The sequence below is a fragment of the Lycorma delicatula genome, chromosome 1 (assembly GCF_047948215.1).
Source record: "Lycorma delicatula isolate Av1 chromosome 1, ASM4794821v1, whole genome shotgun sequence".
NCBI classification, from domain to species: Eukaryota; Metazoa; Arthropoda; class Insecta; order Hemiptera; family Fulgoridae; genus Lycorma; species Lycorma delicatula.
In genome coordinates this window covers 90,664,598-90,681,066 of record NC_134455.1, presented here as the reverse complement: position 1 = coordinate 90,681,066, position 16,469 = coordinate 90,664,598, and the positions used below count along the sequence as shown (strand labels likewise).

Below are 16,469 nucleotides of genomic sequence, written 5' to 3'. Positions count from 1 at the left end.
TGTCAAATGTAGAGATAGCGAGTGTCAAACACAGTATTGTTTATCACAGGAATTAGAACATTCTGTAATACTTCAGGATATATCAATTCTGTTACACTTCCATCAAAGGAATTCTTCTTTGTTTTATGATCCCTCTAAGCTTAAACTCCAAGTATAGTAAGTTCTTTTAACATATCATTCAATAATTTTCATCAGGTCAATAAAAAAATTGTGGGAGTTTACTAGGCCATCCAGATTGAAGAACGCTTCATCAGATCATTTCATTGATATACGGAAATGAGGATTTACTTCACAACAATTAATACATTTTTCACAAAATGCCACCCTTTTGTCAAAATCATCTTCATAAAATAGCCAATAACATATAATTTCAAATTCCTTTAGATGCTTTCATAAACTTTTTCCGGTTATTTCCTGCTCAAAGGAAACTTTCTGCTTGCTGTCTTTACTAATGTTTTCATAGCAATTTGTTTGTTATGAAAGGTGCATTGTTTTCAAAAGTGCAGCAAGTTTTAGATCCTCTTAAAACTATTGTGAAACATCTGTACAATTTTAAATTTTACAATCGGTAGAAAATTAGGAAATCTTTTATGTCCATCTTTATTGATGGTAGCAATATCCTTATTATTTTTTCATCAATACTGAATAATAGCTCTTTATTCTTTTACGTAGTTAAATACCACTAGTCTTAATACAAATAAACTGAATAACAGATAAATAATAATTTTACAAGTGATTACTAGAAAGTGAAAAAATCAGATTTTTTTACCTGTAAAGAATTTAAATTTGAATGGAGGTGAACTAAGCATTAGCCTGCTAATTTTATAGTAGGTCTTTTTAATCCTTAAATTTATATTTAAGGATAAAATTTTACTTTCTGCGAAAGCTCTCCTTGCTTCTGCCAGTTTACTTTTCAACTCTACTGCAACTTCTATCTTTTATAATTTTACTATTCAAATAACAAAACTCAGCAAATTATGAAAATAAGTGAAAATTAATGAAAATAAGTACCACTTATGATATATCATTGAAAAGCTCTCAATGAGGGCTTATTACTCGAGTTAAGAAAAAATCCATAATCAAAATTTTGTTGGGGATTTTGGTTGTTTTTGGGCACTTTTGGTCTAGTCGATTGCAATCAAAGGGGGAGGTGCACAACTAGATGTTACAAGTCCTAAATCTAAAATTTCAACATCCTATGACTAATCATCAAAATATTATATAATCATTAATATACAATTTCAGTTGAGGCTGGTGAAACTCTAGCCATTCAGAAGGATTCCCTTCCAAGTATAACACCACTTAATAATTTAGTATATTATAATAATTAATATTAATATTATAAATTGTTTGTTTATAAACTGTATTTCTTTTATTTTTACATTACAGGTCAGAGGATGAGAGAATTTCAAGAAATGCTAGTGCTACAAACGAAAATGTAACATTTCGAGAAAAAAAGGATTATTCTCATATGGGATTCAATTATTTAATCGATAGATCTCCTATAGAAACTACAACTGAGCTATAGTATATTAACTAATTAAGTGCATCGTTTAGTGTATAAAAAAGAATAACATCCGTCATCACATGAATTTCGATAATTAGAAAATCGTTTATTACTTGTGTTCAAAATATAGATATTAATAACATTTTTTAACGAGTTCAGATATTCTATGATTTATATTTTACATCGTATTTACAATATGACATGAAAAAACTGATTTATTATAATTTAGATTTTTAAGAATATTCGTGATAGAATGTATACAAATAACTTGTACATGAGACAATAGTTTTTATACAATTTGTATAATTGTAAAAAAATTTTGTACAATTTGTATAATTGTATAATTTTGTAGACAAAATATAAAACTGCTAGCATATATGCAATTATGAAAAAATATGAACAGCAGTTTTTTTCTTCAAAATATTTGTTGTTTTATTGAAGATTATATATAAATATAATAATAAAGTGGTAATAAAAGTTCTCATAATGAGAGTTGACTCAGTAAACGTTGCTAGTTTTTCTGTTTGTTTTTTTTCTTTTTGAATAAACATGGTATTTTATAATTACCCATAATATACAGTAAACAGTGAAGTAATTAGTTCTGAAAAGCCTCAGGATTATTATTCCTGAAGCAGTGTTATTAATTTACCATAATAACAAAAGCATATATGTAGTAAATTACAATTGCCAAATTTCAAATTTAACCAATTTGAATATCATTCCACAATATAAGAATAATTACACTTATTCTAAACATGTATGTACCACAAACATCTAACAATTAGTCCCAAGAAAAATCACAACATTTATAAGGAATTACTTTAGTTTGAATAATTGTGTAGATAGAAACAGAGAGAACATTATTAAAGGTACTATTTTAATTAGTTTTTTTTTTAAGAGACACTGGAGAATAAGAAGGATTATAAATATTTAATTACCATTAGGTCAATTCTCGAATATTTTCTTTTATAACCAAAGGAATTCTATTCAGGAAAATAATATTTATAATATAAACGCATGAATAAACATATTATTGAGTTGTTTTCAATGGTAACTTCAATAAATCTGACATTTTTCTTCTTTTCCTTCAGTATTATAAATAAAATTAATTAATTATACGTTATGATTTACCTACATGCATGAGAATCATTATATGGTAAACTGAAAGATATCTCTAAGTCAGGGAAACTTTGAAGTTTGTTTATTGATCTTTTATAATAATGAATGTAAATAATTTTACATCTTTCATTACAATCAATTTTTTTTTAAATTTAAATAGATGAAAATCGAAAATGCACGTAATGTTAAATTGAAAAGCTGTTATTATAATGGACTTATAATAATTAAATAATAAATTTAATTTAAACTATTCTACAGTTATAACTTTTGCTGTATTAGATCACTTATTTTGAGTGTTACAATATTTTCCTTTTATACTTTATATTAAAAATTCTGAGTATTTTGGTTAAATGTATTATTGAGACCCACTGATAGTAAATATGATTTTATTACACTACATCAACTTCTAATTAACTGAAACTTGTTGAATTACATTGATTAATTTATTTTTTAATGTAAGTAACTACTGAAAAAGATATCATAAAAGATCACAAAAAATCTTTAAAGTAAGAAAAAATAAACCATCTTTTACATACTATGTTATTGTATTAAACATGTATTCTCATGGTTACATCCCATTAAAACCCTTGGGACATTACATCACTTTCTTTATATGATTTTTATATTCTGCCCCCCACTTCTTAATATCCATCGAATCCCCTTTAACCTTCAAATCATCTTACTCCTTCAATTTGTCAGTTTTTGCATTACTCTTTTTACTTTTACTTTGATTTTTCATCAAATCTTTTGATACTCAGTCTTGGGTAACTTCTAGAGTTACTCAGTCCATTATATACATTCCCTTTTACATTAACAACATATAATTTGGTTCTTGATGAAATTTAATAAATTTTCCTTTAGCTTCAATATTTTAATTCTATTATTTACATACAAAGCTGCACTCAACATGTTTTTGCATTACTCTTTTTACTTTTACTTTGATTTTTCATCAAATCTTTTGATACTCAGTCTTGGGTAACTTCTAGAGTTACTCAGTCCATTATATACATTCCCTTTTACATTAACAACATATAATTTGGTTCTTGATGAAATTTAATAAATTTTCCTTTAGCTTCAATATTTTAATTCTATTATTTACATACAAAGCTGCACTCAACATGGATAAGTTCTTGTTACTAAGCACTCACATTGACTAAGTTGAAATCATCATCTTTCCTTGTTCTATTTTATAATTCCAAATCTTTCTAGCAATTTTACTGACTTTAGTCTCAGATGGTTTAATACATTTTTTCTGAATGTCAATCATGCACATTGAAGGTTGTTTTAATCATACATTTCTCTTCTGATTATCTCTTCATAATAATTTAAAATTTTACTAATAATAAATGCATTATTACTTACATAAATGTAAGTACTGCCATGCTAATTATTATAGCTGATAATCTATTAAAAAACAAGATTACTTTGAATGAAGGTGTAGTGTAGCTCAAGGAAAATTATGCCAAAATCAGTCCTAGTGGTAGAGGGATATCTTCTTCTGACTAAAATCATTTATGATTCTGCTTCTCAATTTTTTAAATTTAGAAAAAAAATTTGAGGAACAAATAAATATACATGATTTATTTTCCCATTCTTATTCTTATTTTATCTGACATTTTCTTTTAGAAATATTTCACAAATACTTAAAAAGAATCTACTATCCTTTCATAATGATGTTTTAGTCCATTATCTTACTGTTTTGTATTTTCCTCCAACTTCTACATGATAAGAAGTAGAAGTAGAAGAGACAGCTCTTAACTTTTAACACTTTGAAACATACATTCATTCAGTTTCCCTCTTTTCATAATATTAGTGAACTGTCATCTGCAAGATTTGAAAGACTGTATCATCAGGATAAGTTGGAATACAGTAAATTTATTTGTACAACTTAAAAATTTAGTTCTACAACTTTTATAATACTATTAGGGATTGAAATGAATATGAGTACTTAATTTATGCTAATTATCAACATCAGTAGGCACATTGTGATTATCCATAGTGACAAGAAAATTAGGTCCATTTTAATATGGCACTGCTTAACTGTTTGGTATTGAAATATCTTTATACCTTTTAAAATTATATAAATTTAAAAAATACTAATTTTTTTGTATAATTTTAATCAATATTATGTATTGTTTGTTACTTAATATCATATCTTATTTTAGACAACTTTCATTTCTCTTTTCAGATAATAAAGTTATTTTTCTGTATCATTTAGTAATGACATTATAAAAACAAATAAACTATTTACTCAAATTTGTTTTAAGTATAGTATAGTCTCGGTTGTCTGAAAGCTCAGTAAGCCTAGTAAAAAAAAATTTGAAGTTATAAATTAGTTACCTCAATAGTTCTGTTTAAGAAGCTGTTGACAGAAATACTGTTTATTCTCAGGTGGAATTTATATCTTCTTAGGCACCATTTGCCTCATTATATAGTATGAGACAAGTTTAAGATTCCCTCAAACTTAACAGTTTTAATACATCATTTTGTTTAATTTCATTAGGTTTATAAAAATGCTCTCTCTGCTTCTTCTAACGTTTAAATACACCTCCCTCAAAAAAAAAATAATGGTATTAATATTTTGTTATTATTAATATTTGTTAACTAAGAACTTATTTACTCAGTTTTATGTAAACATATATTTTCTCAGAGAAGAAATACGAATATATCCAGTTAAATTCATAGATATATAAAAAAAAATTTATTGACTTATAAACTAAAACCAATATATAAAATATATATATTATAATATATTAAAATATAATTATATATATATAATATATACACATATATATATATATATATATATATATATAATATATATATATATATATATATATGTGAATAGGTAATGTTTACCCACAAAATACAAATGAGTGAATTGTTAATAAGGAAAATCATGCTGATTTCAGGATAAGATATCATAATTACACTGAAATTTTAGCAGTAATTTTTTTATTGCAATTTCATTCTTATATTATGAAAAAAATGTATAGCATTGTTTTCATTGGCTAGATTTATAAGTATTTGGTAATATTTATACCAAATTTCTGAAAAATAAGTAATTGAAACGTAATTTAAATCCCAAACACAGTTATACATTTATTCTAAGAACGTAGATAAGAAATACATAAAAGTAGATGAAAAAATGGGTAAAAAACTTGCACGTGCATTGAAATCTGCTGGAAATCAGCATTCATATTTTAAATTGCATATTAATCAGTCTTACCTATCTTAAGTCCCATTGATTCAGACCGATGAGACTTTACTATATTGATTAAATTAATGTATATAATTAATCAAATATTAATCTAATAAAATTAAGTATAAAAACATAATGAAATATATGGTAATGTCATATAAAATCTGTATGTATATATTTATATAATTATTGCTCAAATTAAGATATATATTTTAAATATAAAATTATAATGTACCATATAATTATTGTAATCATTTCTAAAAAAAAAAAAAAATTATTAATATGTTAGTGTAATATATGTCAATTATACATCAATTATTATTTAAGAAATTTTATACTAGAATTTTTTTATAATGTATTTTCTAAGTGTTATTAAAAAATTATTATCATCGAAATGAATTATTATTATTCTAATGAACATCGAGATGTGATGTGAATTTTGGCCATTCTTTTTTGCTAGTGTTTGATTTGAGTATATAAGTGATTTAATGATTTTTGGTTTTTATTTTATATTAAAACTTTTTTAAAGATATTAAATTATTGATTCCAGATGTGTGTCTATAGGTGCATGTTTGGCTCTGTTAACTGTGTGAAGATATAGATATGTACATTTATTTAAACATTTTTCTGTTATTGTGTACTGTATGAATTTATATATAAATAAATGAGATATATATCAAAACATATAAAATATATTATTATGTTATTATTATTATTATTATTATTAATATTATATATTTAGATGTAAATAAATAATAAGTATAAAAAACATATGAGTAAATATATAAGGCTGATACAAGAATTAATAGTTCATATTTGCACACTGAAAATGCATTTAGGGATTATGAGTGTTGTGAATTATTTTTTTAGAAAATTAAACTAAAGAATGTATTATAGATTAAAAATTTTAAATACTGAAAAAATTTATTTTTGCAAAATTTTGGAGTACAGAAGCTGATGCAACTTGAAACATTAAAAGTACTTAGTTAAATTCAGTAATCCCGTAAATATGAGTTTTGTGACAATATTACACATATTGAGTTTTATGAAGTCAAGATGATATTGCTTTTTTTATGTATTTTTATTTTAAAATGTAGTGTCTTGAAGTATCTAATTAAGAAGTTAAAAAAGACTGATACTATCATTTAAATGTCACTTATCATTATTATATATTTTATCAAGGAAACTTACATTATTACAAAAAAAAAACACATGGTTACATAAATCTATAGAATTATCATTGATTCACGTACTAAAAGGATTCAATACAGCATGCTAATAGATGTATTATGTAATCTATATATATATATATATATTCAAATTGTAGGTAAAATGTAACTAAAATTTCTTTTGCACTCATCCCAGTGATACATAGGTTCAGTCTTCAAAGCTTAACATTTTTTTTTTATATAGACATACAATACTATTTGTCCAATTAGTGACTGCTGAATGTTAATGATTGTCTCATTGTATATTGATGATATATGTAAAAAATTATAGACAATAGTTTTATTAACATTAAAAAATAAGATAATTTTATTACTAATATTATTAAATGATGTTGAAATTTAGCTTTAACATTTCTTAATCAAAGATTATTTAACTTTATCTATTACTTATTTTATAATTATACTTTTAAAATGTATTTAATCATAAATAAACACTATCAGCACTACATTTCTCTTATAATTCCAAATTATAAAACAAGATGAACATATTTCCTGTGTAAGACTTACAGTGTATACAATTTCAAATGTGTTCTTTTCTTTCTTAATTTTCACTTGCATTTATTTATTAATATTATTTTTATTCGCATTAATTCTTAAATTTAGTGATTCTTATTGTTAACTCCATGTGATGTATTAACAATTCTTCAATATTTTCCTTATCAGTGTCACCGAAACAAATAATTGTGTGCAAATTGTTTTCTCTCTCTCTCTCTCTCTCTTTCTTTCTTTCTTTCTCTCACAGAAGAGACATATGACTAATATATATAACTATTAAAATAATGGGAAAGATATTTAGGACTTTTAGCAAGTGCAGAGTTTGTCTGTAGAATTGCAATTGGTTATTTAGCATTTTCTTTGAACTTTATATAACAGCAGTTTTTTATGAATCCAGCAACATGTAATTTGTATATTTACTTTTGCAGTAGATGGATTACGTAAATGTGAATGACATAAGATATTTCAGTCTCATAAATGAAAAATTATAATAAATATAGAAAAAAATTGTACTTTTGACTCAAATGTGAAATTTCTACATGATAAAATAATGATTTCATTCACTTCAGGGATTACTGTATTTAAAATTAGAAAAAAGTATTTTTTTCTCTAAATTATCATTTTTAATTTCTTTTAAGTAATAAAATTATAACTTGTAATAGGGCATTTCTATCATAATTATAAAAATAAATATATAATTTACAAATAATGCATTTGAATAAATGTATTAATTGTAAAAAAAAATTTGATAATGCTTATCATTTTTTTTTGTGAATAATAGAAAACATTAATTTTTTTTTAGAAAACTTTATTTTATAAAGAGTAATATTTTTTTTATTTAATTCATTAATATCTTAAACATTTAAAATAAAAATACTTAACCTATTCCTTTAAACAGCATCTTTAGACCAATTGTATATAGTACCATGTATTTAATTTAAAATGGATGTGTTATCCTATTAACATAAGAGAATTTAAACTCTAACATTACATTATACTTATCTCAGTTATGTATTTGTTAATGTTACTTTAGTTAATTACTTGCGTACATCTATGTGTGAGTGTGATTGTTAGTTTGTAGAAATTGTGTAATAAAAGCTAATTTATAGAATTCATTTTTATTATTACAAATTCTTTTTTTAAGTTTTTCAGGCAGGAAAGAATTTTTAGGATTTTATAGCTCCTAACTGCCACAGAAATACTGTTTTTATTTATAAATTTATTTCTCAATATGTAATTAAATTCAATCAGTTGAGTCAATCTTCATAAATTAATTACAGAATACTTATTTTTTGCAATTTTTAGTGAGTTGTTAACCCCATATGCTAGGAGTAATCTACTCTCTGGTACCTTTCTCCCTTAATGTGGTTTGTAGAAAGTACTAAATCCAATAAATGTTCATTCTGTCATGTCTCTGTATGAGAATAAAATTAAAATGTCTTAGTTATATAATTGTAAATTTTACATAAACTTAAATTTTTTTAAATATGTAAGAATAAGATGAGTAGAAATGAATAATAAGATCCAAGAACATTGTATATATTTATAATTTTTTTTGGATAATTTATTTTCATTATTTTGTGATTAACTGGAGAAAAATCTGCCGCTGTTAATAAGAAACAAGTATTGATATTTACAATTTTTGGTCATAAACTTATACCATTAATGTAATCAGCATATTATCATTTAAAAAAAAGTTAACATATTTTGGGATCTATAGACATAAAATTTATAATATGCTAACATTACCTTTATAATAGGACTGTAATTATAAGATGAAAGATGCTAAAAATTCATTATATTTAAAAGAGAAATTCAAAATTTATTGAAAAAAATAGATAAGAAAGAAATATAACATAAAAAAATTATTCCTTTAAAGTTCAGGAAACCATGAACTGCAAGAATGGTAGAACTGCAATTCGGGATTCGGGATGTTAGGTAGATCAAATTGATTACTATTCAAAGGGTTAAATAATCCTGACACTAGATTTTCATCTGGTTATGTAATTTACATCATTATGTTAACACAAAGCATGTGAAAAGTCACTGTGCTCATAATTTCACAGATTAATAGTATTTATTACACATTTCATAATTAACAAAAAAAACTTTTAAAAGAAACTGTAAATAATCTCCTTGTGTAAATATAATTCCAGACATGATTTACTCTTATTTTGTTTCAAAATATTTTAATCATTTGATTTCCTGAAATGTTTCATATTAGTTATTCAGATGCTCATTTTCAAAGTTGCTTGGCCAACTGTGGCTTTGTTTTAGTGATCTCCTTACAGAAAGTAATATGGTAAATTCATTCTGGGAACTGAAATAGATAAAAGACTTCAAGATAATCTAATCACCAGACACTCTGCATTCAAATACCTTTGTTCTGATCCTTGGTAACTATGTTAATTGATGAAACCTTTTACAAATAAATGATTACTTTAAGTCTTCTCATAAGACATAGGACCTGTAACACAACTTCTGTAAAGTCCAGTACATACTCTTATTTTTGATCGTGTATAAATCATACAAATTATAAGAGATTCCAAATCATCACAATCATGTACTGTATGAATAAACTGGACATTTCAAATGAATCAAAGCTCTAACTATAAAAAAAACATATCAACCACATCTTTAAAATCTTATTTGAACTAGGACAAAACCTCATTTTTCAGATTATAAGTAAATATATATATTATTAGTCTGGTACTTAAGCTCATAGCACCATGACTTTTGAATACAGATTACCTTCATTGCTAATTATTTTTAGTCTAGGGTATCTGTTGATAATTAAGTTTTGTAAAAATAAATAAATACATCAAAATGAATTTTTAGTGATGATCTAAGAATGTATGTAAGAAATGATATTTTGTATAAATTTTTAAATAACATATCTCAGTCAGTCTTTATGAGAATGTTGTGAATAAAATGCATAATAATTTTCTTTTTTTTATATTAATTACAATTTACCAATGTCACCGCTGGTCTAGTCATCAGAGTATTAGATGATTATAATTATTTTTTCTATTATTATGATATTGTTTTCTGTTTTATTTTGTTTGTTTTTTATTTTAATTTATAATTATTATTAATACGTTTTTTTTACACATCCATTGATGAAATCTGTGCATTTTATGTAATTCTTTTCTTTTTAATAATATTTTGTTAGAATGTTAAAGTTCAGAGAGTAATAATTTTAACGGAATGTACATTAAAAATAGTATTTAATATTTTTTTACATGGGATATATATATAAATAATATATTACTTTTATTGTTAAATTGTATATAAATGTGAATACATTATTACTATAATTATTTGTCATAGATTATAATATTATAACTCTCTATTATAATTAATTATATATAATGTATGTATACATTACTTTTACAAATAAATAATAAAGTCTTTAATAGTGTCGTACCCTTTTATTTTTTTTAAGTAAACGTTTTTTCATTTAGATTAAAAAATAATGCAACTTTATTTATTTCTCAATTTTAACAAAGTAAGCCATGACTGACAAGGCTGTTGTCAGTCTTGTTATATATTACAGCACAAATCTCCTGAAATAAATAATATAATAATGTACAATTAAATATTTCAAAAATTATCAGACAGTTTTAATTGCCTGATAATTGAAATTATTATATAGATTATTTAATTTTTAATTTAATAATTAATTAACTAATCGAATTTAAAACTTTTAAAGATTGAATTTTTATTTATAAACCACACTAATTTTGTGAAATTAAAATCGACATACTGTATACTAATAATTAACAAACTACATTTTTAAATATTACAGTGAACAAACTAAATACGTATCCACTCATAAATATGAAGAAAATGCATAGTTAGTATGTAAAACAACAGAATCAATCTTTGCAATTCATCTTATATCAACAGAACAGAATAGTCAATCATAATTGATGGAGATAGTCGTATTCTGTGGTAGCGTCTTGGTAGTAATTATACCGAGCCAGATTCATTCAAAACATGAATACCTGTGGTAAATGTTTAAAGATATTAAATATATCCTTTAAGGAAAGAATACAATGTATGAATGTAAAACTTATTTTCATTTGTTGTATATAGATCCATCTGAATCCAATGTGATTTTTTCCTTAAGTCTAGTGGTGAAGTTTAGTGCATTGGTGAACGTTGTTTAAAACTAAAAGTATTAAATAACACAGCGTAGAGGACTCATCAACTTCTGCAAGGTCAGGGTTTAATTGATAGTGTAGGTATAATGGAGATGTTACAGATTTACTAATAATAACATTTTTAATGGATAACTTTGAACAGAAAATAATCTTGGAACAAAAGCAGATCAAAAATACTATTTGTAAATTGTTAAATTTATGTCACAAGAAATTAGATGAAAATAACTAAATTATAAAGAAAAACCAAGAGGAAATCATTGATAAATATAAGGAAATCATTGAATCTTAAATAAAAAGATAACTTTTTCTTCTTTTTTTTGAGGTTTTTTTTAGGGGCATCGACTACTTTAAGTCATTAGCCCCATCCCACTTCAAAAAAAAAATAAAAAGGTTCAGTAATTCACATTCTGAATCAAAAATGTTCAAAATTTTACATTCTTCTATAACTTCGAATCCAATTACCGCCTAGGCTTTCCTTTCGGCCATCCTTTCTTGCACCGTTTTTCCATTCTGCGAACTGCCTCAACTTCCGATGACAGTGTGTCTGAGGCCTCGTACATGGCATCTTCTTCTCTTTCTGATGCCAATGACGTTCGCTGGCTTACATCAGGTGATGAAAGCTTCATTGGTGCTGTTAGCACCAATGAAGTGAAGGAAGAACTTCACCATTTCGTCTCATTGTTAGTCTGCGACACTGAATCACTCCTTGACTCGACATTTCCTGTACAATTTCTTCTTCTGTACATTTTAGAAGATCGCGGCAAACAACTCCTCTGGATGTATTAAGAGTGCTATGCGGTTGCACTGATACCGCAAATTCACCGATCTTCTTCAATGCCTGGACTTTTTGGCTTTGACTGTCGTTGATAGTTTCAACGTGCAATCCGTTAAAAGTCTTCTGGATTTCCTTAACAGGACCACCAGCACAATTAGCTATTTCTCTTGCGATTAAGAATGGACTAACCTTTGGAAAGTTTCAATTCTCCTTGGTAATAATTAAAAATTTTGGCTTAGGTACACTATAGCCAAATAAGCTTTCCCGTAAGTCTTTACTGATTCTATCAGCATCTTTCTTGATTTTGTCACACTCTTTACTCTTTTTCCTCTTCGCTTGTGGCGAATCGGAGGTTTCCATACGAGGGTGTTTGGAAACCCCCTCTGCCACGTTTGTTTGTTCAAGTATGTTCATGAAAGATTATCCCTTCTGTAGCAAGGCTAGCCGCCGGTGTACACCCCCACTCCAGGGCTACTAACCTTGGAGGTCCGATCCGGTACTTCGGTGGAACCGGCATATGTCCTGGTAGAGAGCGGATGCGCAATCTCTGCACTGACTCCAGGCTCCTACTTACCGAAGCTTTCAGAGCTCCCATGCACCGACATACATGGGCACCATTGCCACATGCTTGCCATCGCAGGGGGCATGTGGACAACGGAAGGGTCTCCGTTACACCTGCAATAACACTGGCACTGGCCGTCACATCGCCAGCTCTAAACATGGTATGTGTCCACTTCCTAATCGATTAATTGTTCATATCCTGCAGGTGGCCGAAAAATCCAATCCGTCTTGTGACCTGAAGATGAAAGCAGGTCAAAAAAATAAATATATCCGAGGAATGAACTCGGAATCCCATTAGCCAGCTATAAGTATTGTACATAAGTATAGCTGTTGCCGCCCTGCACGTGAAACGTAGATATTGTGTTCCGGACGTGGGGATTACCTACCTCAGGGCATTATTATTACTTATTATTTATAATGTATTACTTATTATTTGGACACTGCCAAATGAAAATGTTCTGTTGACTGTTACACTGAGGAAAGTGCTGAATTCGAATACAGAACGTTTCATAATGTTCTTCGGAGTTTCGAAAATGCATTAACACAAAACTATTTCACTCATAAGAATAAAACAAGTACTGTACGAAAGAGTACTTCAAATAATTTTTCCACATATACTAGGCAGTTAGTAAACCATTTGCTCGCTAGTAGAGAAAATGGCTGCCACGGGAAGTGAGAAGTCGTTTTGTGTGTTAGAATGTCACTTGTCAAAGTCAGTAATTTCTGTGCAATGTGCGTTTCGGTTGAAATTTTATAAGGAGCCACCAAGTGACAATTCAATTCGAATTGAATTGAAACAATTCAGTGAATTGAATATAAACAATTTAGTGAAACTGGTTGCTTGTGCAAGCGAAAATCTACTGGTCGTCGATCAACCTCAGAAGTCAATGTCGAACGTGTGCGTGCAAGTTTTATTCGCAGCCCTTCAAAATCGACTGCGGCTGCAGGCAGAGAATTAGGAATTCCGAAAACAACAGTGTGGAGAGTTCTCCGTAAACATTTATTATGCAAACCGTACCATCTTCAATTAATCCAGCGTCTTTCTGATGGAGATAAAACACGTAGGCTTGATTTTTGTTTACAGTTACAGGAAAAGATGTTGTTAGATGAAGGTTTTCTAAACAAGATAATTTTCAGCGATGAAGCTAATTTCCATATTAGCGGCAAAGAAAACCGTCATAACGTGCGAGTTTGGGGAACTAAAAACCTACACGCTTATGTGGAACACATTCGGGATTCTCCGAAAGTAGACGTTTTTGTGCGATTTCTCGTGAGGCAGTGTATGGGCCGTTCTTTTTTATGGAAACGACAGTAACCGGCATGATATACCTGGATATGTCACAATTATGGCTTATGCCTCAGCTACTCAACGACTTCATTTTCCAGCAAGATGGTTATCCTGCCCATTTTCATAACGAGGTTCGACAGCACCTTAACACAACATTACCTCGGCGCTGGATAGGATGTGCGTCTGAAGAAGACCAACACATTATGCTGTGGCCACCAAGATCACCAGACCTCACGCCATGTGATTTCTTTCTTTGGGGTTACGTGAAAGATAAGGTGTTTATCCCACCAATGCCGCACGATATCACTGAGCTAAAGGATCGCATAATCAATGCAATCAACTCTACCGAAAATGACATTTTAGAACGAGTTTGGCAAGAGTCAAACTCGTTCTAACTATAGCTCTAACTATAACTCTTCTAACTTAGTAATATAACTCTAGTAATATAACTCTTCTATAACTCGTTCTAACTATAACTCTTATAGACTACTGTTGATGTGTGCCGTGTCACCAGAGGAGCACATATTGAACATTTATAGATTTTAACAAATACTGTTTGAGTCCCCCCTGCATCACCTTGTACAACTTTCATTTAGGTAAGTGAAATACTTTTTTTGTACTGAATTTTTGTAACTCCTAAAAACATTATGAAACGCCCAGTATTAGGAAGGAATCATTAATATGTCAGATTAAAGAGTGGATGGAACAAATCAGATTCTAGGATTATTATTCAGTTTGTCAAACATTTAGTTAAGGAGAAGATGCTAGAAAGGTGGAAAATTAAAAGAATTATGACTACATGACAGCTGAACTTGCTTACTGACAATTCATTATATATTAATCAATTCTTGTCGAATGGAAGAAGAGTACTTTTGGAAAAGCTCAAGCACTCAAGAAAAATCTGAACTTTTAGTTTCTATGAATTGACAAGGCCAGAAAAATAAAGTCGAATGTGGGCAGAAATCAAGTAGTTCATCTAATCTCCCTCGATAATAATTTATTGAAACTGAAAGGCTATTTTTTTTCTGATTTATAATTTTTTATTTTAAATTACTTTATCAAATGAGAATAATCAGCTGATTTTCAAAGTTGAGAGTTCTAAGGTTTGAGTCCTTGTAAAGGCAGTTGTTGCTTTTATATTTATTTGAATGCTAGACTGTGGATAACGATGTACTTTGTTGGTTGGGTTTCAATTAACCATATCTTAGGAGTGGTCGGCCTGAGTCTGTTCAAGACTACACATTTACACTTACACATTTGCAGAGAATTGTTGACATCCTTTCACTGTGCTGTTACTATGTAACCCAGTATTATATAAATAACTATTCTATATATTATTAAAATGTGAGAGAACTTATATCAAAAGCAAATAATTTTTTGTTTACTTATTCTACTAATAATGATTATATTGTTTTAATGGTCACATGACTGAAGGTGGGTATTTTCAGTAATGAATTGTTTGATAAGTATATTATATTTAGAAATGTTCAAGAGTAGTACTGTTTCACAAATGAGTCGTGGTGGGAAGCAGGTTTTATACCATAAAATGAAAAGTCAGTGTAGTAAATACAGATTTTGTTTGGGCTAAAGGTATACAAAAGTAACAGCTTATAAAAGCAATTTGATTAAAAAATATTGAAAAATAGAAAGATAAAAAAGAAATATAATAAGCTTAACATCTTATTTATTTTCTTCACCAACAAAAATAAAATTTTAGTAACTCTTTCTTAGAATAGAAAAGACTACACATTTACACTTACACACTTGCAGAGAATTGTTGACATCATTTCACTGTGCTGTTACTATGTAACCCAGTATTACATAAATAAATAATTATTCTATATATTATTAAAACATATATCTGGGGGATGTGAAACGCGAAGGTATGTCAAAATTTTCCAAAGCGAATCATGGTACCCATTAAAATAGGTAGGGGTTCTTATGAAATCTACCTAATGGTCAATGTACTGTACGTAGCAGAGAAAAATAGCTTTTTTTACAAATATCACATGAAACTGTGTGAAAATATTGAATACCAGTTAGAATTAAAGAGTCACCAATGTTTGCCAAGCAGGTCGACGAATCATGTGAAATCGATGACTAATTGTATGATTTGAAGGAGGAGTT

General features: G+C 27.5%; 1 protein-coding gene across 2 annotated transcripts in view; it reads left to right on the top strand.

Moving 5' to 3' along the window:
• Cad99C (cadherin 99C) overlaps positions 1-2,801 on the top strand; it is a 985,647-nt gene extending 982,846 nt beyond the window's left edge. For both annotated transcript variants that reach the window (XM_075357741.1, XM_075357746.1), the window contains one exon: positions 1,390-2,801. In XM_075357741.1, coding sequence (XP_075213856.1) covers positions 1,390-1,528 — 139 coding nt within the window. In that variant the 3' untranslated portion in view covers positions 1,529-2,801. The remainder of the gene's footprint in view (positions 1-1,389) is intronic.
• The last annotated feature ends 13,668 nt before the right edge of the window (positions 2,802-16,469 follow it).